The following is a 24,002-nucleotide window of genomic DNA, read 5'->3' on the forward strand; positions in this document are numbered from 1 at the left end:
TCATAGCCTGGCCCCCCAACAGTGTGTGTGTGTGTGTGTGTGTGTGTCCAAGCACACAAGGTGCATATCTGTGTGCATATTTGACAATGTGTGTGTGTGTGTGTGTGTGTGTGTGTGTGTGTGTGTGTGTGTGTGTGTGTGTGTGTGTGTGTGTGTGTGTGTTATTGGTGGGGGGGCTGGGGGGGCTGGAGGAGCCAGTGTGTGTGTGTGTGTGTGTGTGTGTGTGTGTGTGTGTGTGTGTGTGTGTGTGTGTGTGTGTGTGTGTGTGTTATTGGTGGGGGGGCTGGAGGAGCCAGTGTGTGTGTGTGTGTGTGTTATTGGTGGGGGGGCTGGAGGAGCCAGTGTGTGTGTGTGAGTGTGTGTGTGTGTGTTATTGGTGGGGGGGCTGGGGGGGCTGGAGGAGCCAGTGTGTGTGTGTGTGTGTGTGTGTGTGTGTGTGTGTGTGTGTGTGTGTGTGTGTGTGTGTGTGTGTGTGTGTGTGTTATTGGTGGGGGGACTGGAGGAGCCAGTGTGTGTGTGTGTGTGTGTGTTATTGGTGGGGGGGCTGGGGGGGCTGGAGGAGCCAGTGTGTGTGTGTGTGTTATTGGTGGGGGGGCTGGGGGGGCTGGAGGAGCCAGTGTGTGTGTGTGTGTGTGTGTGTGTTATTGGTGGGGGGGCTGGGGGGGCTGGAGGAGCCAGTGTGTGTGTGTGTGTGTTATTGGTGGGGGGGCTGGGGGGGCTGGAGGAGCCAGTGTGTGTATCTGCTGAACTGAGCTGCAGTACTCAGACTCTCCTGGTGGAGGCGCATGTTGTCGTGACGGAGGAGCTGCACCTCCTGCTGCAGGAGCAGCTTGTCCTCCTGCTCCTGGTGTGTGGGAGGGGGGAGAAGGTCGCGTTAGGGGACAGAGTCAGGTGAGAGGAGAGAGGAGCGAGGGAGTCAGGAGAGCGGAGGGGACTCAGCAGTTGTTTCATGAGGGACTAGGAGTTTGGTCAGAGCTAACCGTGGGTGTTCTGAAGCCAAGGAGGGACGATTAGTCGATGAATCAATAAGGGGATCGACAGGTTTATCTAAATCTATTTTGATAACCGATGAATGTTACATATTTCTTTTTTTTTTTTAAGATTAATTTTAGCATTTTAATGCCTTATTATAGAGTGAGATAGTTAAGGTATGGGAGATAGAGGGGAGGACATACAGCAAAGGACCACGGGCAAGGTATCGAACCCGGGTCGCTGTGATCAGGACTGAGGAATAACCAAACATTGCTGCCTAATGAGGCAGATCAATTCACATATTTGGTTCATGGATCATAATAAAAGGAATAGTTTAGTTTTTCTTGGCTCTTTGTTAGATAAAGAAAGAGCGTTTACGACATCGCTTTGGACTGGATTATGATGGCATTTGGTATTATTAATGATTTTATAGACTCAATTATTTACAGATTAACTATTGAAAATCAATGGCTGCCCTAGAGTGTTGTTAAGGTCAACCTGATAATGGGTTGTGCAGTTTGTATTTGAGGAAGTTATATCAAGTTATTCTGGGTATGATTAGGTAGTATAACCGGTAGTATAACCCCTCAGAAGGGGAAACAGAAACCATGTGCAACATTATGAGTTGTGAGTTTAGCTATGAATTATGGGTAAGCTACCTTCCTCAGGTCCAGCTGCAGCTGAAGAAGAGCCTCCTCCAATTGGTCGACTTTACCTGAGAGCAAGGCAGCAGACTTGTCACTGGATAGAGGAGGGAAAAGAGGAGAGAGGAGAAGAGAGGAAGACAGGAGAGTAGAGATGGACAGAGCAGAGGAAGGAGGAAAGGAGAGAGGTTTGTTCATTAATCAGCACGTTTAAAGATTCAACAGAATGAATTATTCTCCAGAGTAGCAGTGAAACTGATCTGAGGATGTTGCTGACAATGTAATCATTCTGTAGTACTACTACTACTACTGTATTACTGTTTTGATACTGCAGTAGTACATTCTGTGTAAAGTACTACAGTAAAGATTTAATATAACTGCACCAGTGCTACAGTAATACCGTAGTAGTACCGTATTATAACTGTAGTACTACTGCTGTATGTACAGTGCAGGTGGTGCAGTACCATACCCGTCCTGCAGGGTGTCCACCCGGTGGCCCAGCTTCTGGTCCTGATCCAGGTCCAACATGGAGCTCACACCAAATTGGTCCACTAGACACACACACACACACACACACACACACACACACACACACACACACACACACACACACACACACACACACACACACACACACACATATGGAGTTCAGACTCCACTTTGTTCAAACGGTCCACCTCCTCTACCTACTACCTACCAATAACACACTGAACTTGTAAAATGGGAAAGTTGGAGCAGCCCGAATGTGTACGTCATTTCTGACGGTTCTCCCTTAGTCCGCAGAACCTTGTGTGAGCTCTATCCAATCAGAGCAGCCCGGGGGCGTGTCCTGGCGGGTTACCTGTTGAGCTCTGTGCTGCGGTCACCAGCTGAGACCAGGCCCTCCCCACCTCCGCCATCTTGGTCCGCTCTGCCAGCGCTCCGTCAGAGCAGCTCAGCCGGTCTGCAAAAAATGACCACTGTTAACGTCATCACTTCCTGTTAGCATCCTCACTTCCTGTAAGCAGCCGGCATAATCACTGCCTGTTAGCAGAACCACTTAATGTAAGCGTCATCGTTTCCTGTTAGCATCTTTTTTTAGCTACATGTACTTTGTTGACACATTCTTTTGTAGATCTTATCATCACTACTTGCTACAGCATCGCTTCCCGTTATCCACACAACCCCCTCCCATCCTCCTATCTGTCTCTCCTAGTTCCTATCGTCATGGTGATTGCCGCTGGTGAACCAGGCTCAGCGGGGGGGCTTAGGAAACAAGGCCCCCGCGGGGGGTCTCGAAACAGACAGCCACCAAGGGGTCCCCCTTAATGAGCATGTAACCATGGAGATAGAGCACCGCCTCTTTCTCACAGCATCCCCAGCCCCCGCCCCCCCACTTAAAACCCCTTAGACTCACTCTTGCGCAGGGAGGCCCAGGCCAGGCTGCTGTCCCACGGCAGGGTGCTGACGTGTGGGGGCGGGGTGCTGCGGTACGGCAGGGTGCTGCCATAGGGCAGGGTGCTGCGGTACGGCAGGGTGCTGCCGTACGCCAGGGTGCTGCCGTAGGGCAGGGTGCTGCGGTAGGGTAGGGTGCTGCCGTAGGGCAGGGTGCTGGTGTCCGCGGGGGTGCTGGCCTCCAGAAGCGAGCTACGGGAGCTGATCAGAGACAAACTCCTCTGGTGGCTCCAGAGACTCTCCTCCGACATGGACCGCTGGAGGGGTCGCCATGGAGACGCTGGGAACAGGGGCGTAGGTGAGAGTAGAGACTGAGAGGGAGGAGGAAGAGGAGACAGGAAAAAGAGGGGTAGGAGAGGAGAGGAGACGGGAGTTATTTTTTCTATCACATTTAATTTCCTAGTCTTTACATCACGCTCCACGCTCCTGGTTTTCTGCGGTCACCTGATCCGTGTCTTCAGGACCGCAGGAGTCGGACGTTATCATCCGAAGGAAGGCCTCCCTGGCTGGGTAGGGCTGCAACTGGAGCTGCAGGCTTTAGGCCCAGGGAGAAACAAGGGTAGATTTAAATAACCGGAGTGAGTGAGTCAGTGAGTGAGTGAGTGAGTGAGTGAGTGAGTGAGTGAGTAAGTAAGTGAGTGGACCCTGACCTAAAAGCTCATACAAATCCACCATTAGTGTGATTTAGGAAAAAATCTGGAGACAGGCAAAGACAGAGACTATGACACAGGCTAGGGCAAAGGCTTGGGCACAGGCTAGGATATAGGCTAGGAGACAGGATAGGAGACAACCTAGGACACAGCTAGGAGACAGGCTAGGACACATGCTAAGAGGGAGCTAGGAGACAGGCTAGGAGACAGGCTAGGGTACAGCTAGGAGACAGGCTAGGACACATGCTGAGGGAGAGCTAGGACACATGCTAAGGGAAAGCTAGGAGACAGGCTAGGAGACAGGCTAGCAGACAGGCAAGGAGACAGGCTAGGAGGCAGGCTAGGAGACAGGCTAGGAGACAGGCAGGAGACAGGCAGGAGACAGCCTAGGACACAGCTAGGAGACAGCCTAGGACACATGCTAAGGGGGAGCTAGGAGACAGGCTAGGAGACAGGCTAGGAGACAGGTGTCTACCTGGACCTCAGACTGAGGCTGTTAAGCAGGTAGAGGAGGGCGTCGGCTCCACTAAAGGACCAAGACCAAAGGTACGAAGTTCAGCTTCACCGTGACGACGTCATAATGATATCACCACATACACAACCATGTGACCGCTCCATCACCACCCTGAGACGCTCCATCACCACATACACAACCATGTGACCGCTCCATCACCACCCTGAGACCGCTCCATCACCACATACACCACCATGTGACCGCTCCTCATGGAGATGGGTTGTTATGGTGCTGCTCTACACTCTGGTCCCATTCTGCTCTACACTCTGGTCCCATGCTGCTCTACACTCTGGTCCTATGCTGCTCTACACTCTGGTCCCATGCTGCTCTACACTCTGGTCCCATGCTGCTCTACACTCTGGTCCTATGCTGCTCTACACTCTGGTCCTATGCTGCTCTACCCTCTGGTCTCATGCTGCTCTACCCTCTGGTCTCATGCTGCTCTACACTCTGGTCTCATGCTGCTCTACACTCTGGTCCTATGCTGCTCTACCCTCTGGTCCTATGCTGCTCTACCCTCTGGTCATATGCTGCTCTACACTCTGGTCCTATGCTGCTCTACACTCTGGTCCCATGCTGCTCTACACTCTGGTCCTATGCTGCTCTACCCTCTGGTCCCATGCTGCTCTACCCTCTGGTCCTATGCTGCTCTACCCTCTGGTCCTATGCTGCTCTACCCTCTGGTCCTATGCTGCTCTACACTCTGGTCCTATGCTGCTCTACCCTCTGGTCCCATGCTGCTCTACCCTCTGGTCCTATGCTGCTCTACCCTCTGGTCCCATGCTGCTCTACACTCTGGTCCTATGCTGCTCACTTGCGAGTCTCTCTGTAAAATGACAAAATGTGCTCATTTTGAATCTCTCTCTGATTGGCTCGAGAACATGTCACTCACCTGTCAGGACGCTCACGACCGGAGCAGCCCCCCGCCTTCTTCCATCCAATCAGATTGTCCTGTGTAGGTTGCCCCGCCCCTCGGTTCAGAGGAGAGGTAACGTCAGTGGCGGAGGGGGCGGGGCTTCCTCCCATCCTTCTGAAGTTCTTGGAACACCGAGAACCACTAGATAGAAAGAGACAGAGAGTTTTGATTTCATTAAATATTTGTATGACTTTTACACACTGGTTATTTGACATCTGTCAGTTAGTATGCAGAAAGAAAAATAATAATAACAAATGGAGGAAAAAAAAACAACACATTTCACAGAGGACACAGCCAGCCAGCCAGCCCTAGAGTAATCCCAGAGTGTATCCTACCTGGACAGGGAGGAGCTCTCACTCAGGCTCCCCAGGCTGCCATCTCTAGGGTTTCCGGAGGCGGTTGCCCGGGCAACACCCTGAGCCTGAGCCCTGTCGTGCGGAGCCGTCGCCTTGCAGTACCCTTCCGGGCACCGCCCCTCCTCCTCACCCACGGACAGCGGCGGGGCGGGGGGCGTGGCCACGGGGGGGGTGTCGATGCCGCTGTCGGTCGACGCTCCCTGAATGTAGGTGAGGCCCAGTTCCTGGGGGTCCATTGGGTCGGAGGAGCCGAAGGGCCGGTCCGCACCGCTGGAGGCACTGGAGGTTGTGCTGGACATGGTGTTGGTACTGGACACACTGGAGCTGCCCCTCACTGCCTACTGGGCCAGAACACACCATTAGCCTGCTAGCAACTAGCCTCGCTGGGGTGGAACACACCGTTAGCCAGTTAGCAGCTAGCCGTGCTAGGGCAGAACACACACCCACACACACCTGTGCTAGGGCAGAACACACGCGTGCTAGGAGCTAGCCCTGCTGGGGCAGATCATACTATTAGCCTGCTAGGAGCTAGCCCTAGTGGGGCATAACACACACCTTAAGCTTGCAAGGAGCTAGCCCTGCGGGGGCAGAACAAACTGTTAGCCTGCTAGGAGCTAGCCCTGCTGGGGGAGACCACCGTTAGCCTGCTAGGAGCTAGCCCTAGTGGGGAAGAACACACAGGATTAACCTGAGCTTGCACAACCATAGGTTTGTTAGCTGTCTGCTAGCTAAAGGCCCTGCTGGGTAAAGGGGACCCACCGTGGTGCGGCTGCTGGCCAGTCTGGCTCCTGGCTGGGCTGGGGGCCTGACTGGGGGCCGCTCACGCAGCTTGTGGAGCTTGGCGGAGGGGCGACGGCCCTGTGCGTCTGGAGGGATAAGGGACAGGGTTAGTCATGTGTTCTCCCCACACTCAGACCACGTAGGTTCTCTTCAAATAGATAGATGATGCAATAAAAAGACCTTCAGAAAACAAGGAAAGTCCTAATATGGTTTGTGACTGAACCATATTTGACCAGATAAGCCAGGGGTTTACAAACTTTGAGTGTGTGTGGACCACTTTTTATAATCAAGAATATTTGCGGACTACCTTATAACACACATAATAAAATATGTCTACACACAGTCCTACCTGAATTACCCACACCTCTTAATAGGCATATATTAGCACTAAAAGTAACAGAGAATCAGTACAACAGGCTTGTTAAAAGAACGTTTAGGCAAGTGCACACAACGGCTGCCACATATTTAATGTATTTATTTAAAGCGCCCAAGGGCGTAATCAGGATCATTTGAACACCAGGCTTATATCCATAGCAATGATAATGGAGTATTAAATATGTACAGTAATCACAAATGAACTGAACTGAACTGAACTGGATAAAGTCAAATATCAAATCTTCTCAAAGTCCTCAACGAACAGGCTGGGATTTTGTCTAAGTAACATATGCAAAACATTTCAGAAACGGGAGATCAAGAAACTTACTGGAAATTAAAATAATAATAGGCCTTATTTTTTCCATTTATAATTTAAAACAAATCGTTCTAATCTTTGCACTAGCCTATTTTAGTAATCACACAACACCTTCAATTTAATTTAAATTGTATATCATACATACATATTTTTTATTTTTTATGAAAAATATTATTTTATATTTTAGTTTGCTTTTCCACGGACCACCTTCAGTACCGTCACAGACCACAGTTTGAAAATAACTGAGATAAGCTATATTTGACAGGTAATGTGTTCTAGGGATTGATAGATGATAACAGGTCTGGAGTCAATCACCTGAGGATCTGGTTCTCTGGTCCTGTTTTGACTGATCTCTTCCTTCATCACCAGCGGGATGGGTGACCAAGGTAGGAGAAGGACTGCTACAGAAAGAGAGAGAGAGTTCATGGTATGATATAGGTGTGTTTATCATCCCAGTCTTGTTGGAGTCAGTTTGATGGGTCAGGTCATGGTAGTATTTGAGGCAGTATTTGATAGAGTATATGGGTCATATTTGAGATGTAATTGGGATAGTATTTGAGGTGTACAGAGGTGGAAAAGTGCTGTGGTGAGGTGTACAGTAAAGTGGAAGCATTCAAAGCAGTAAAAATGAAGTATAAGAGAGTATTTTAGGAAGTAAAGAGGAAGTATTTGAGGCAGTATAGAGATAGTATTTGAGGTGGTATAGAGGAAGTATTAGGGGCAGTAAAGTTATGGTATTTGAGGCAGTATAGAGGAAGTATTAGGGGCGGTATAGATATGGTATTTGGGCATTTTTTGAGGCAGTATTGAGGTAGAATTTCAGGCAGTATCAAAGCTAGTACAGAGGAAGTAGTTGAGGCAAGATGTTAACTGCGCCGGGCTGGAGTCCCAAGTAGACAGACTGTCCAGATCTAAACTTTGCATTCTATTTCCAGAATGTTCTGATGTAACTGGATCTGGTGGTACTCCGGTATTCCGGCTGCCGCACCAACATTCCCAGCAGCGGATGTGGAAGCTTGAGGAAACCCAAGCCAGGAGAAGCAGGCGAGCGAGGAGCCACCAGACAGGAGCGAGGCAGAGATCTGTGGAATGTGTGGTTGACGGAGCGCGTGTGTTTGTGTGGAGACTTCTAGCAGGTGGAGCTCTCGGTGTGTGTGTGTGTGTGTGTGTGAGTGTATATGTGTGTGTGTGGTCAGGGTCTAGGGGTCAGGGTCTAGGGTCTAAGGGTCAGAGAGTAGATGCTGAAACAGTGAGGATGGTCTGCCTAACAACAAGTTTGTTAGCAACAGCTCACAAACTGGCTGATGCTTACAAACTGGCTGATGTTATTAAAACTTGTTAATGCTAACAAACTGGCAATGGCTAAAAAAACAGCTCATGTTAACAAATTGTCTAATGCTATCGATAGCTAGGCCTAAGTAAAAAAAGAAAAAGATTTCCAGTCAATACATTTTTTTGACTGGAAACAGTACAGCTACATCTCCTGCTGGGAATTTAACCCCTAATCAGCAGTGCAGCTACAACTTCTGCCGGGAATCTAACCCACAACGAGGAGTCTGTAGCGTCTTACCTGCGATAGGTGCTGCACTGGGACCAAGTGCCGTTCGGACCCGGATCGCTGGTGGTTGATTGGTTGCTGGGCGAGCTGCAGAAGACAAGTCCCTCCCCCCGACTCTGAGTTCCGCTCGGGGACACGGCATAGCCCTGGTGCATCCTGGGAAATTAAAAACAACCCAAGCCAGTGGTGGTTAGTAGGGCATCAAGATCAAAGTGACCTTGTTAAAGTGGAATCGCACACTCTGCTATTATCTAGTACTGTTATAATAGAACATGAAGCAGTACTGCTATAATAGAACATGAAGCGGTACTGTTATAACAGAACATGAAGCGGTACTGTTATAATAGAACATGAAGCAGTACTGTTATAATAGAACATGAAGCTGTACTGGTATAATAGAACATGAAGCGGTACTGTTATAACAGAACATGAAGCGGTACTGTTATAACACAACATAAAGCGGTACTGTTATAACAGAACATGAAGCGGTACTGTTATAGCTCAGTGTAGTTAGAAAGGCCCAGTGAGCGTGTTAGGCTTGCTAAAGCTAAGAGCTGACGTAGTGTGATTAAAAGGCCCAGTGAGCGTGTTAAGCTCGCTAAACCTTAGAGCTAAGAGCTAAGAGCTAGCGTGGCGTAGCGTGTTGGGCTCGCTCAAGCGATCGTTCTCCTCGGCTTCGCACAGAAACCACACGGTCGCTTGGAGCCCTGAAACATTATTCACACCCACGTGAACGCAACAACTTATAAATTCATGAATTAATGAACACATCAACTTATCAACTTATTAATACATGAATCGCCTGCTCCTCGGGAACATTTAACAGGGAAGTAGTAGTGCCACAGTCCCCTGCAGTGAGGGGGACCCACACACAGGTCACTTGTGAAGTCCAGAAGGTCACATTCGTATTTTGTTGCTGGACTCTCCCAGAAAAGTAGAAACAGGATTTAAAAATAACATTTACGAAACGATGCAGAACTGACAAAAGACCATGTATAAATATATATCGTGTCAGAAACAGGAATTAAAAATACAACTAATAGAGTATGTAAAAGTATCTCCCAAGATATCCAAAGACCACGACAGTCCCGTCTCTCTGGACTGGGGAACACCGTGGTGCTGATGAACGCAGTGTTAGGAATGTTACCAGCTGGTGTCGGAGGCGACATTCCCACCATGCATTCAGATCCCAAGCAGAACCCAGTGAGCGACCGGACACGCTCCCTCCCCCCGCAGTGGGGGTCCCGCCAGAGAGGAGGCAGAGGTTACGCTATGACTCGCTCCTCAACTCACTTGAATGCGTAGCGCAGTGGTGCGCGGTAGGACCTCGAGATGCCGATTTGACATAGAATTGATTGCATGAGATGTTTAGAGCACATACAAATGTGGTCTAAACATCTCATGCAATCAATTCTATGTCAAATATATTTACAAAAATACACCAAAAAATGTATTTTAACTCATTAGATAGTTCAGTGGAGCAAAAACTATTTGACCGCACAATGCCTAGTCCTACTTGCTCTGTCACCATGGTAACTAGGGTCTGTAACCATGGTAACTATGTTTCTACCTGCTCTGTTACACTGGTAAAATGGGTCTGTAACTAGGGTCCTAACTGCTCATTCACTATGGTAACTAGGGTTTATAACCATGGTAACTAGGGTCTGTACCCATGGTAATGAGGGTCCTAACTGCTCAGTCACCATTTTAACTAGGGTTTGTAACCAAGGTAACTAGGGTTGGTACCCATAGTAACTAAGGTCCTACCTGCTGTTCTCTGGCCGGTCGAAGGAGCTGCTACGCGAGATGGAGCCTGCAGGAGCATAGTGGAACATCTTCTGGGATGGGCTGGGGCCCTGACTGGGCGAGGCCCGGGGGCTGGGGCCCTGATTGGGCGAGGCCCTGGAGAGGGGCGGGGCCCCAGGTAGGCCACTGTGCCAGGGCTGAGCAGCCGTTCTGAAGTGACCCGGGTACATCTCGGTAAAACTCCTATAAAAACACAAACACACTGATGTAGACACAAACACCATCCCCCGAATCACTTCACCCTGGGAAACTCCACCCCTTCAAGAACACCACCCTCAGAAACACACCACCTTCAGAAACACACTAATCCAGAAACACACCACCCTCAGAAACACACCACCTTCAGAAACACAGTAATCCAGAAACACACCACCCTCAGAAATACACTAATCCAGAAACACACCAACCTCAGAAACACACCACCCTCAAGGCCAATTTACACAGTTTTTTAGTCGGCCGTCAGACTTCAGCTAGTGATAGAATTCATTCAAACTAGTGCACTGATTCACACCGGCAGCGTTCTACGCCCGTCTCACGGCCGACCAAAGCTTAACTTTATGCTTCACTTCTATTTTCAAGCGTTTCTGAAGCGTCTCGGTTATGATGTTATCTGATGAATCTTGAAAATATAGCGAAATAAACGGCGGTGGTGTGAATTGATACGCCTACGTTACGCTCACATCTCTCTCTCGCCTGCGGTGTAAATTCGCAGGCGACACACCATCCTCAGAAACACAGTAACCTCAGAAACACAGTAACCTCAGAAACACAGTAATCCAGAAACACAGTAATCTCAGAAACACACTAACCTCAGAAACACAGTAATCTCAGAAACACACTAACCTCAGAAACACAGTAACCTGTTAGGAGGCTGGCTGGTATCTCAAACTGTTTGAAAAGGTCTGGTATCAAACACACTAATGGTTGGTGCCTAATGGTCCAGAGCAGATGTTCTCAAAGCTGTTGATACGTTAGTGGTTCTCCTGGGACCATCCCAGTACCTCCCCCGGCGGTAGTCGTTGTGTAGGCACTAACAGTGGTTGCGGGTACGAACCCTTACGGCATCCTGGTCTAGTCTGCAGGAGGAAGATGACGAAGATGAGGAAGTACCTGCGCGGGGAGCCGTCCTCGTGCGGCGCTATAACGACCACAGCCACGGGGCCCGGGGTCCTCAGCAGCTCGATCATCTGCTGGTGGGCCAGGGTTGCCACGGCAACCTTGCAGATCTCCACCAGGCGGCAGCCGGACCGCAGCCCCGTCTGCCAGGCGAAGCCGTAGGGCTCCAGGTCCGCCACCACGCCCTCCGCGTTGACATGGAAACCCAGCTGGCCCAACGAGTTCCTCCTCAGCACCGCCTCCACCGCCAAGCAGCCCCTCGTCACCAGCTACACACATTAATATATACACACAAACACACATTAATACAATGAGAGATTCATGAGATTCTCTCTCTCTCTCTCTCTCTCTCTCTCTCTCTCTCTCTCTCTCTCTCTCTCTCTCTCTCTCTCTCTCTCTCTCTCTCTCTCTCTCTCTCTCTCTCTCTCTCTCTCTCTCTCTCTCTCTCTCTCTCTCTCTCTCTCTCTCTCTCTCTCTCTCTCTCTGACCTGGAGGCGCTGGCTGAGGTCCCTCCCTTCGTCCTGAAGGCTGAACGTCACGCGCTCTCCTCTGTGGAAGTAGATCTTCCCCTCGCCGCGCGCCACAGTCCAGCCAATCACGTCGCGGCAGGAGCAGTTGAACAGCACCTCCCCCGTGTCCTCCTCCACCAGCACCACCGTCTCCTGGGACACGGCGAGGAGACAGGCCACGCCCGCCACCGCGGCGGGCCAGGCCACGCCCCCGGCGGCGTGCAGGTTCGCTTGGCCCGGGGGCCTGGAGCGCTCCTTCTTCTTCCCGCCCAGCGTGATGAAGCTGAAGCGGGGGGCGGGGCCGTCAAGGGGCGTGGCCGACTGCCAGGTGGCCACCAGCTGTCGCAGGGCCAGGTGGCGCTCCTGGGCGCCGCCGGGGCCCGAGCCGGCCGCCTTGCGCACGGCATTCTGGCCGTTGATGACCTTGGCGAGCAGGAAGTCCCCGAGGGCGGGGCCGTGCGGGAAGGTGGCACCCGGGGGGAGGGGCGGGCCAAAGGCGGGAACGTCTCTGGGTCTCATCACGGCCACGCTGAACAAACAAAGTAAAACAGCAGCTCCTTCACACACGGCCCCCGCTACTGGTTCAGTGAAAGAGCTTCACACGAAGGCGGCCACTGACCTGTAGCAGAGCTCGGCGGTACCGGGCCCATGAACACGGACCACCAGGTAGACCCCCTGGGGGGAGGGGCCGATGGGGGTGAAGGGAGGGGCCCCTGGCTCCTGGAAGACCAGCTGCACCCCCTGCTGGTTCCTCAGCAGCTGGAAGCAGATAACACAATTAATACTCCAATTAACAATCTGATCCTTCAGCAGACCTATGATTCAACACAGTCTGATCCTATAAGACCTGAGACTATGATCCAACACATTCTGATCCTACCAGGCCTGAGACTATGATCCAACACAGTCTGATCCTACCAGACCTGAGACTATGATCCAACACAGTCTGATCCTACAGGCAAAAAACACTGTCTTAAGCAGAATTTGAATTAAACATTAAGTTTCTCCAGCTGCCAACACACACACACCCCAGACCCCCACCCCAAACACACACACACACACACAACATTGAATCGTTGCTACAGCAACAACTCCAGCAACAGCGATTCCAATTATCACGCGCGTGTAAAGAGCTTTCGTTAGCGGGTGAGAAGCCTCCCTCCGTGTGGGAGGCGAGGGGAGGGTGTCAATTCTGGTTTATTTCCAATTAAAAATCTACAACCTCGTTCACACCGAATAATTACAAAGCACAGCCTCCCCAACATCGCACTACAAAAGGAGGAGGGGTAGGGTGTCGGTCCTCCATCAAATCCACTCACCTCCATCTCCAGAACATCAGAAGGTTTATCAAGAGGAGCCACATTAAAAACACATGTACCGTCTGCAAATAGACAGACCGCGATGTTAGTGGTTAGTTAGGTTAGTGATGGTTACTTTAGGAATTAGGTTAGAGATGGTTAAGATGAGGTATTAGATTAGGAGGTGGATACGTTTAGGTATTAGGTTAGAGGTGGTTAGGTTAGGTATTAGGTGAGAGATGGTTTGTTGAGGCATTAGGTTGGAGGTCATTGTTTTGCTATTAGGTTAAATAATAAGTAAAGGGGTTAGGTAAGGGGTTAATGTTTCTGGTCAGCCAGAGTATAGTTTGATCAGAGGACCCTTCAGACATCGGAACAAAGCGGTTGGAGATGTTCAAACCTCCAGAGCTTCAGGAGCACAGGAAGGGAACCTTTCACTCTGCTGTTCAGCCAGCCGCAGGATAAGGGCTTTATGAAAAATGTACTTGAGAACAAGAACTGAACTCTCAGACTACAACTGGTTCTTCAGTGCCTCACTGAACTTCCATGCAGAATCACAATCATTCATAGTGATATTGTTTAAATGATGTTCAGACGTTGTCCGGGTTAGAGCTTTCTAGCTCTAGAGAGTTAGGGTTAGAGGGTTCACAATAAAGGATTGTCGTTGGGGTTAGAGGATCCGTATCAGGGTTGTCAGGGTTAGAGGATCAGTATCAGGTTATCAGAGGATCATTAGAGGGTAAGAGGATCCGTGTGAGGGTTAGAGGGTTAGGGATAGAGGATCTGTGGTAGGGTTAGAGGGTTAGGGATAGAGGATCCATGGTAGGGTTAGAGGGTTAGGGATAGAGGATCAGTGTTAGGGTTACAGGGTTAGGGATAGAGGATCAGTGTTAGGGTTAGAGGATCAGTGTGAGGGTTAGGGATACAGGATCAGTGTTAGGGTTAGAGGGTAAGGGATAAAGGATCAGTATCAGGGTTAGAGGTTTAGGGATACAGGATCAGTGTTAGGGTTAGAGGGTAAGGGATAAAGGATCAGTATCAGGGTTAGAGGTTTAGGGATACAGGATCAGTGTTAGGGTTAGAGGGTAAGGGATAAAGGATCAGTATCAGGGTTAGAGGGTTAGGGATAGAGGGTCAGTGTTAGGGATAGAAGTCAGGGATAGAGGATGAGTGTGAGGGTGTTCACCTGCTGGGGGTCGCTGGCTATGCTGGACGTCGGCGTGGAGATATGGAACATGACCTCGTGGTCCTTGTAGGTAGCATACACACAGTGACTTCCTGCTGAGCCCGCTAGGAGATAGGAAGTCAGAGAGGTCAGAGATACACTGCAGTTAAGGTTTTTTATCTAAAATGAATATATGCGTCACAAATGGGGGAGGGCTAGGGTCTGGGGGAGGGCTAGGGTCTTGGGGAGGGGTTAAGGCGAGGGTCTGGGTCAGGGGTCAGGGTCAGGGCTAGGGTCTGGGTGAGGCTAGGGTTAAGGGGTTAGGGTCTGGTTAAGGGGTTAGGGTCATGTACCATCTGTGTTCAGCTGGGCTGGGTTCTGGGGAATCTTCTGACCCAGGAGATCCAGGAAGTTATTCAGTGCTGGAGTGGACCAATCACTGTCCCCCGTTTGGCCGCCACCCTGGAAGCCCCTACAGAGCAGCACCCCCACCTGGTGCTGTAGACTCACCTACACACACACACACACACACACACACACACACACACACACACACACACACACACACACACACACACACACACACACACACACACACACACACTTAGCAATAGCATAGTAGTAGCATAGTAGTAGTAGTAGTATTATGAGGAGTCAGGGTTAGTAGTATAGTAGTAGTAGTAGTATGACAGTCAGGGATAGTAGTAGTAGTAGTAGTATGAGAGTCAGGGTTAGTAGTATAGTAGTAGTAGTAGTAGTATGAGAGTCAGGGTTAGTAGTATAGTAGTAGTAGTAGTAGTAGTATGAGAGTCAGGGTTAGTAGTATAGTAGTAGTAGTAGTATGAGAGTCAGGGTTAGTAGTATAGTAGTAGTAGTATGAGAGTCAGGGTTAGTAGTATAGTAGTAGTAGTAGTATGAGAGTCAGGGTTAGTAGTATAGTAGTAGTAGTAGTATCAGAGTAGAGGGTCAGGGTGCTCACCCCCTGCTGGTCCAGTTGGAGGAGGAGCTCGGGGACAGCGGGGGCGGAGCTAGCCACACGCAGACAGGAAGTGCTGAGCTCCGGGAGGACGTAATCCAGCACCTCCTTCAGGGGGAGGCCCCGGGGACCCCCGTGTTTAGAGGAGGAGGGGACAGAGTCCTCCAGGATGGACCCTCTTAAGGTACTGGGCTGGGAGGGGGGGAGAAGAGAGAGAGACAGACAGACAGAGAGACAACATAAGCACTGAGAACATAAGGATCAGGTTGAAGGCTTGATTTAGATCCCGTCTCCACATTAATGTTTTGCAAACGTTACATATTTTAAATGAAAGCAAACTGTTTCCAAGCGGGCTGTTTTCTGATATAAGACAGTAGACACTAGAACTCATAGGGACCAGTAGGACCACTGATCTAACAGACCACTGACAGTAGGACTTCATAGGGCTGGACAGATGATGTAATATAAGACAGTAGGACTACATAGGACTGGGCAGATGATGTCAACGGTCCACAGATGTTGCACACGGGACGTTGCACAACAGTACTCAGGCAGTACGCTCAGCTTGACGGTGACCTATATTCTTTACATTCTTAATGTATCCTTTAGCTTTTATTCCTTGAGCCAACAGACCGAAACAGATTCCTACTTTGGGATAGCCTACTTCATCATGATCTATGATAAAGGACAGATTCCTGGTTTGGGATGGCCTACTTCACCGTGATCTATGATAAAGGACAGATTCCTGGTTTGGGATGGCCTACTTCACCGTGATCTGTGATTAAGGACATATTCCTAGTTTGGAATGGCCTACTTCATCATGAACTGTGATAAAGTTAGAGGGGCGTCGTACCTGGCTGGTCCTCAGGATGATCCGGTAGTTGTAGTGAGGTCCATCTCTGTCCTCCTCCAGCTTCTCCCTCCGCACACTGAGAGACACCGGCCCCAGGAACTGGTCCGTCCCCATGAAGTTCTGGTGCTCTGACCCAGGAAGGAGACCAGGAGTTAGTTAAAAGGGTGGGGTCGTTTGGGGTCTATACTTCACTGCTTTGTCATTGGCAGAATCCTTAGCAGTGAAGAGAAGGGAGGTAGAGAGAGGAATGACAGCTCAGGACTGCAGGGGGAATCGAACCTGTGGTTGCTTGATGAGCCAACCTTGTCCTAAACGTTCTGAACCGTTTACACAGCAGGGAGCAAAGCGGCTTCTGCCTTCCCAGGGTGACACCTGGTTTGTGGTGTGCACGTCTACCAACCGCCTGCAGCTCTGTGTTGGTACATGTCTGGACTATGCAGTACATTATAGATGCATCTGAGTCAAGGTTTGCCCGCTCTGTGTTGGTACCAGTCTGGACTATGCAGTACATTATAGATATGCGTTGGAGTAAAGGTTTATCTGCTTTGTATCTGTACCAGTCTGGACTATGCAGTACATTATAGATATGCATCCTCAAGGTTTGTCTGCTCTGTGATGCGTGGTATAATGCTGATATGGAGGAACGTTTGAGATGTCAACCTGAATCCTCACTAATATGTCAGATTGTTGCGTCCTGCTTGTGGCGGTGAGTCAGTATGGACCAAAGGTCAAACGTTATACATCTCAACATCGTGCTCTGACATATGGAAACCCGAGTTCACAGGGTCAGGATTCAGATGAGTCAGAAGCAATTTGACAGATGGAGTGGACAGATTGACGTTGCCAGCTCAGAGTGGAGCTCTTCTTCTGTGGTAGCAGGGCACTCTACTGCTGCTCCCCACAACATCCAACCCGCTTTCAAGAAGAGCAGAAAGTAAACACTATAATGCTGATGATGTACAAGTAGCTAGCTACTCCTACTTTTTCACATAGCTAGTTAGTCCTACCAGAACATGTAGCTAGGTACTCCTACCAGAACATGTAGCTAGTTAATCCTACCAGTACATGTACCTGCTAGTAACTCCTTCTAGTAGCTCATCCAGAACAAGAACGCAGGCTGGTGATGTTGTGGGAACAGTGATTATTATTATTTTTTTTTTCAAAATAATAGTTAGTTTCAACCTAAACCTAGATTTTCTCTTTTTCTTAAACTAAACAGACCAAAGTATATGGTCCATAGTTCGCAGCATCTTAATGAACCAGCTCATTCTACTGTTTAAATGGGGACCATATTATTTTGCAATGTAATATGTCACCGCATCTGTGTTGGCCTGCCACGGGGCCCTTTGTTGTCATAAGGAATGACTGTTGAAAAGGCTGCTGCCTGTGGCTTGAGCTGGCCTCTGCATCTCTTGGTGCAACATACACAATGTGGTTATATGGCAATACAGTATGTCTTACATGATCGTCAAAATAGTCATCTATGCCATTTTATCACTGTTAAGTCAAAGAAGTCCTTAATTCAGCAACAACAGGATTCAAATCCTATGTTTTTGGCGAGTTGTATGTGTACGTGTAGCGCTCGCTGTGTGGATCTGTGGAGCTCTGTCTGAGCAGAGGTTTATTTTGATGTCTGCGTCCGAGTGAAGGATAAGCTACTCAGTTTAACGCCACAGTGAGTGTGGCGCATTTCATATACAACGCCGCTCATTATAAAGCTATTTACAACGTTACTAAAAAAGTATCACAAAGTTGACGCCCCCTCCTTCCTAGAACTCTCTGCACAAAACTCCTTTTTTAAATGGCGTTCGACCCCAGCTGAAACAGCGGGTCTATTGCTCTTTAAGGCAAAACAAATCTGCAGTCTAGTACGTGGTTTGGCAGTTAAGACATTCCACAACCCATAAATGCTAATGATTAATCAATCAAATCGAAAGAAATCGCCAGGTGAGGCTGCTTAAACTCACACTCATATTGTGTGAGGGCTGAGATAGGACAGGGTTGATTGGACACAGAGGAGACACAGAGGAGACACAGAGGAGAGGAGACAGAGAAGAGACAGAGAGGAGAGGAGACAGGGAGGAGACGGAGAGGAGACAGGGAGGAGACAGAGAGGAGACAGGGAGCAGACAGGGAGGAGACAGGGAGGAGACAGGGAGGAGAGGTGGAGTCCAGGTGTTCCTACCTCTGTTGTAGAAGTACTTTTGGTAGTAGAAAGCCCCTTGGTCCAGGTGCTCCACGGTAAAGCCGCTCTCCAGGTCCCCAGGGAACACCGGCCGGCCCCTGGGGACCTCCAGCACCGACACGGCCGCGTTGGGGACCCTGGATGAGTCCATGACAGCGCCCTCCCCCCCTCCACCCCCCTCTCGCTCTTCCCCCGTCTCCCGACTGTACCCCGGCCAGCTAGACACCAGCTGACTGCTCTTCCCCTCTGCGGGGTCAGCCACGCTCCCCGGCACCATGCTGAGGCCCCGGGACGCCACCGAGTCCCCCGGTCCACTGTTCCTCCTCCCGTTACCGCGATTCCCCCCAGCCTGGCTGGGGCTGAAGAGCAGGCTCTGGACGTCGTGGTGGGAGAAACACGTGGGGGCCGTCAGGTGGCGGGGCCCCGGGGCCTCCCGGGACACCGGCGGCGCTTCGGTCTTCGTGCTCTTGAGGCGTTTGAAGATGGACGTCTCCGCCTTCTCCGGCTTGCCCCGCTGCGTAGCGGGGCGGTCCCGCTGGGCACTGAAGAGCAGCGAGGGGTCCACGTAGTCGCCCCGTGCAATCTGGGCGGCGGTGAGGAGGCTGGGCGAGAGCAGCGGAGGGAAGCCGCTGGGAGGAGCACTGGGCTGCTCCTGCTGCACCTCCCTGTCCGGCCCGAGGGCCACCAGGGGCCCGAGGAGGTCCTGAGAAGAGTGGCCCCCCAGCGAGGATGTGCTCCCGTACTCGCGACGCAGTGTGGCCCCACAGTAGTCCTGGTCCTCGTCGGCCCCCAGGTCACTGAGGGTGACCTCGCTGTTGCTCCTCTTGATGCGGGCCAGGCTGCGCATGGGGGCGTGGCTGAGCAGCTCGCTCAGCGGGTAGGGGCCCGCCCGCCCCAGGAGGGCGTCCTGGCCCAGCAGGTGGTCCTGCAGGCTGGGCAGCAGGCTGTCGTACCGCGGCGGGGGTCTGGCTTCCCAGACGTCCTTACGCTGCGGCCATTCAGACACCCTGGCCCGGACGCCCATCTTGGGCATGGGGTTGCAGGGCGGGGTGCTGGTGGGGGGCGGTCCCATGGTTTGCAGACTGTTGCTCTTCTGGCAGACCGGGTTCTGGGTGACCGGGTTCTGCATACAGGCCCAGACTCAGCTACAACCTCAGCACTCCACGGCGTCTGGAGGAAGGTCTGCTCATGTCCTTAGTGAGGAGCCTTTGTGAGTCTGCTCATGTCCTTAGTGAGGAAGCCTGCTAGGCTGTGATGTCATGATTCCAGCGATCAGACTGATTTTTCGGATGGTTCTGGAGGATCTGAAAGACAAAAACGAAGATGTTGTGAAATATTAAAACGTTAATGAGTGTTAAGAGTTAACAATGATGTCCGGTGACGGCCGTAAACAAAACACTTGTTGGGAAATGACGAGGCTTTAAGAGAAACCACAGCTGGTGAACAGAAACCTCAATGTAGACCTATATCCTTCAGTTTGTTTCAGCCACTGATGATATGGATCACATGGTTCTGTCAGACATCTCCTAACAGCACCTATAGGCTCGCTGGCACCAACCAGAGGCAACAAATACAACAGAACAAGCCCTACCGGAAGACTGTTCACACTGTAGGAAAAGGAGGATGCAAGTATGTTATATATACAATTCACTTTAGTCTTCCCTACTCCACTGTGTCATTGAAGGTGATAAATATCACACATTCCTTTTTATTATTGTCATATTTAAACTTTAACTGAGATTAAAATATATTCTCCAAAAGTTTCTGAAATATCCCTAGAACCACACTCTTAGTGGTCCTAATGCTATGGTGTATGATGGAAGTTGTCGTGCTACTGCTATGATGTATGCTGGAGGTTGTAGTCCTACTGCTATGGTGTATGACACACAGGCAGCCTCATCACAACACAGCCTGCCTCATCACAACAACACAGCCTCATCACGACACAGCCTGCCTCATCATAACAACACAGCCTGCCTCATCACAACACAGCCTCATCACAACCTCATCACAACACAGCCAGCCTCATCACAACACAGCCTGCCTCATCTCAACACAGCCTCATCACAACATAGCCTGTACAGCGTAGGTATAGTATATATATATATATATATATATATACACACACATATATATACATATATATACATCAGTTCTGTGTGTATGTTTGTACAGTGCATGTATGCGTTTGTACTTGGTTGGTGTCTGACTAACTGTCTAGACAGCTTGCCAGTGGTTGTTGTTTCTAGAAGATAGGAAGGCTGGCGTGGCTCTTCCTGTTTGACGGGCTGTGACGCATGGGGCGTGTTTGTTTGGCCCTCGGCAGAGCCAGGTATACAAGGCTAAACCCGCCCTGCTCCAAAACACCTTCTACCAATCCATCTGCTCCTCCACCCACCAACTCCTCCTCCCTACACAGGGAGTACAACCCCCAACACTGCAGTCTTGGTGCCTTGCTCTACCTACTGAGCTACACAGGGAATAGAACCCCTAACCCTTCAGTGATGGTGCCTTGCTCAAGCAGAACTTGAACTCTAATTTATGTAATTAGAAGGTGGTGTCCATAAGTCAGAGGTCATGGAGGGGCGACAGGCCGCATCAACAACCTGTAAGAAGATCAGCTGTGACCTCTGACCTGACATGACATGTCTGACATGTTGATTTTCCCATAGGGCTGCCATGCACTATGAGCAAACTAGCATTCAATTAGCATTTTCAAGAGCAATCCCTCGGGTTAAACGGTTCTACTGAGGAGAGGGGGTCTGGTACCTCCAGGATGCCCTAGAGCACAGTACCTTCATGAGTGTGTGTGCGTCCATGTGTAACAGCTGTCTTATAAACCCCATGTGACTCATTACACCTCAGGGCTGAACTGCCTCCACCCACACACCTCCTCATTCAGGCACTTTCATTTGAGCGGATTTGTGCCACTTCTAGGGGCCTGATGAAACACGGTGAGGCCCTCTGGAACATGTTTAGAGGGTTCAGATGTAGAAACACCTGGGAGGAGAATATATTGGTCTGATCTAACTACAACAGAACTACAACTCCCTTTGTTTCTGTTGTCTATACTGGGATTTTGATACGGCTCTTTGGAGCAGGCAGACCACAGGACCGATGACCGTTCGGTGAGCCAGCCCCCATGAGCAGGGAGATGCTGGAATGACGGGCCTGACTCTGCGCTACACTCATGTCCCGTGCTCCAATTGGACAGGCCGACATTTTAAACAGAATCTGTAGTCACAACCGCTTTTCTAATCTTAAACAGATTAGTGAAAAATGACAGGTCAGCAGAGAGACAATACACATGACACACAGGAACTAACTAACCCTAAACCAAACCAACTAACGTAACATCTGTTACTCATTGCGACAGACAGCTACAGAGAGAGAGAGGAAAAGAGAAAGCAAGAGAGCGACAGAGACCATGTGACCTCAAGGTCGTCATGAGATGGACTTCAGGTCGATGATGTTACTGCTGATCCATCCGGCCGGAGGACAGCCCTGGGCCTCTTCCATGATGCGTTTCCGTGGCAACCATACATTCTGTCTCCAACCCCCCCATGACCCGCTTCCCACTATGGTACCCCCCCCCCCCCCCCCCCCCCCACACACACACACACACACACACACACACACACACACACACACACACACACTCTCTCTCTCTCTCTCTCTCGACGACCTGCTGTTATGTCATCTTCTTTAATTTAAATAACTTTAGCAACCCCATGAACACGTGGTTTACACACTAACACCAGACCAACTAGATGAGCCAGACACCTCCTACCGCACAGCGGGGGTCGGGGAGCTCGCAGCGGGGGTGAGGGAAAGGCCTGCCCGCTGAAAGACCCTTTCAGCTCCTCCAAACAAAACAAGACATTTGCCGGAACCGTCGACACCAAAACTTGTTAAAAACCTCTCCAACTCTCAGGCAAGCCGCCAATATCCCACATAGAAACATGAAGTAGAGTGAAACACGACGATAACCAGGACGCGCTAACTTTCCAGTAACGTTGGGCGGACGCTTGTTGTAGTGTGAGGACCGTTTGTCTGAGAGCAGCGGGGTTCGGGAGTTCACCCAACCAAATGGTGTTGTGTTGTTTCAGACTAAAGCCGTTAAACACCGCAGGATTTGGCCCCGCATGGCCGCTCTTAATCTGGCTTGATCGGGAATTACTGTCGATTTGTACCCGCTTTGTTGTGTGTTTATGGAGAGATTAGCGATTTTAAATTCAGTCCCGTCGGGAAGAGTTAAACGCCGGCTGGGAAACCAGAAGTTACTCCTCGCATCGACTCAGCGATCGCAGTGTGCGACGTTAACGTCGACATAACATTTAACTAGAAAAGGATTTACACACTGTGTCCTACCTTCCTACAGAACGATAGAGTTGTGGATCAACGCGAAGCCACCTCGACACACTCCGTCTCCGCTCCGTAAACTTTCCTGCCTCCGGTACATTCCTGTTGCAAACTAAATCCGGGGTTGGGCTCCTCCACACCGATAGTCTCTTCTGTTCCCAGCCGCCTGGTCCTGGTATGGCTCGGCTTGGAACACCCACTGGAATGGCTTGGCTTGGAACACAGGCTGGAATGGCTCGTTTAGGAATTGTTGGTTTGGATGACAGGCTGTGCCGGCGGAACCCCGCCCCTCCCTCTCAGCACTGTGGCCTGAGAAATATAAACCGTCACTCTACAAGGCTTGCCAGAGTGTTTATACGAAACATTAAAATAAATGGCAATCCTGAGTATTATTGCATTTTTTTTTGGTATTTTATTATTTTATTATTATTAATTTCGTTGTGTTCATGAGTAGCCTATGTATGTATTTAATTATGTAGTTAGTGTTATTAGTAGCCTACCTATGTGTTTATTTTGGTTTAACCCCTTTTAATGCCTGCGGTAACCGAAAAAATAGGAAAATAACAATAAATGTACAAATTGTTAACAAAAAATAAAAAAAAGTTATGATAACAAAATAAAATCCACTTTTTTTCAAAAAAAAATCATATACAAATGCAGTAACAAAAAAGGCAACACAAAATCACTCAATTGAGGAAAACATATCTCCCAAACTCCAATATTTCAGTTAATTATGTAAACAATGCTGATTTAAACTAGTTTGTCAGTTGCAGAGCATGGGCGATCGGACATTATACAATTATATGGTCGATTATTTTATCCACGCAAAAGTAAAAATATTCTACATTTTTGAATCCACGGATATTTGAATCCAAATACTCCGCTTTGTAAATGTGCTTCAAATGGGACACAGTGTTCTTATTTCTTTTTACAAAATCTGCATTTAGATGAGGCTTTGTTTGTGGAGGTTAAGTATTATTAATTATTTATGAGGCAATTTTATCTGTGGATTCATCTGGCCCCGTCTGCTTTACGGGGCCAGTTCCTAGAGGATATACTGACCTCTAGCGGCAGAGTAATTGAGGATATAGGCCTACTGACACCCAGCGGCCACCACGGCCTTTTAGCCATCCATCCTTACAATCTTTTAAAATAGAAAATGGAACTAGAACAAAAATAGTCTGCATTATTCACGTTGAAAAATGACACTTACAGCA

At 49.7% G+C, this 24,002-nt stretch overlaps 1 protein-coding gene across 3 annotated transcripts; it reads right to left on the bottom strand.

Moving 5' to 3' along the window:
* Window positions 1-581: 581 nt before the first annotated feature.
* On the bottom strand, window positions 582-23,002 carry LOC311340173 (signal-induced proliferation-associated 1-like protein 2). 3 transcript variants are annotated; one of them, XM_084465055.1, is made up of 22 exons: window positions 22,795-23,002; window positions 18,424-19,727; window positions 16,239-16,366; window positions 15,389-15,577; window positions 14,763-14,919; window positions 14,431-14,534; window positions 12,566-12,705; window positions 11,926-12,475; window positions 11,432-11,706; window positions 10,283-10,504; window positions 8,528-8,671; window positions 7,273-7,355; window positions 6,246-6,352; window positions 5,466-5,824; window positions 5,107-5,271; window positions 4,176-4,226; window positions 3,495-3,585; window positions 3,013-3,361; window positions 2,458-2,559; window positions 2,086-2,167; window positions 1,632-1,713; window positions 582-844 (listed from the first exon to the last, which is right to left on the bottom strand). In XM_084465055.1, the coding sequence occupies exons 2-22, from the start codon at window positions 19,550-19,552 to the stop codon at window positions 695-697; spliced, it is 4,659 nt and encodes a 1,552-aa protein (XP_084321181.1). In that variant the 5' UTR covers window positions 19,553-19,727; window positions 22,795-23,002; the 3' UTR covers window positions 582-694. The 3 variants fall into 3 exon arrangements, with proteins under 3 accessions (XP_084321181.1, XP_084321180.1, XP_084321182.1); XM_084465054.1 differs by having other exon boundaries at window positions 583-844; window positions 7,273-7,358; XM_084465056.1 differs by lacking the exon at window positions 4,176-4,226 and having other exon boundaries at window positions 583-844; window positions 7,273-7,358.
* Between the last annotated feature and the right edge of the window lie 1,000 nt (window positions 23,003-24,002).

The sequence above is a fragment of the Micromesistius poutassou genome (assembly GCF_964030765.1).
Source record: "Micromesistius poutassou genome assembly, chromosome: 3".
NCBI lineage: Eukaryota > Metazoa > Chordata > Actinopteri > Gadiformes > Gadidae > Micromesistius > Micromesistius poutassou.

Bases quoted from the DNA above. Each gene is read 5' to 3' on its own strand.
- LOC311340173 (XM_084465054.1), bottom strand. From the start codon at position 19,552: ATGCAGAACCCGGTCACCCAGAACCCGGTCTGCCAGAAGAGCAACAGT. The intron at 3,362-3,494 runs GTGACCGCAGAA...CCTCCCTCTCAG, and splicing joins GTCCTGAAGACACGGATCAG to TCTCTACTCTCACCTACGCC. The intron at 2,560-3,012 runs GTGAGTCTAAGG...CATTTTTTGCAG, and splicing joins CTGGGCCTCCCTGCGCAAGA to ACCGGCTGAGCTGCTCTGAC.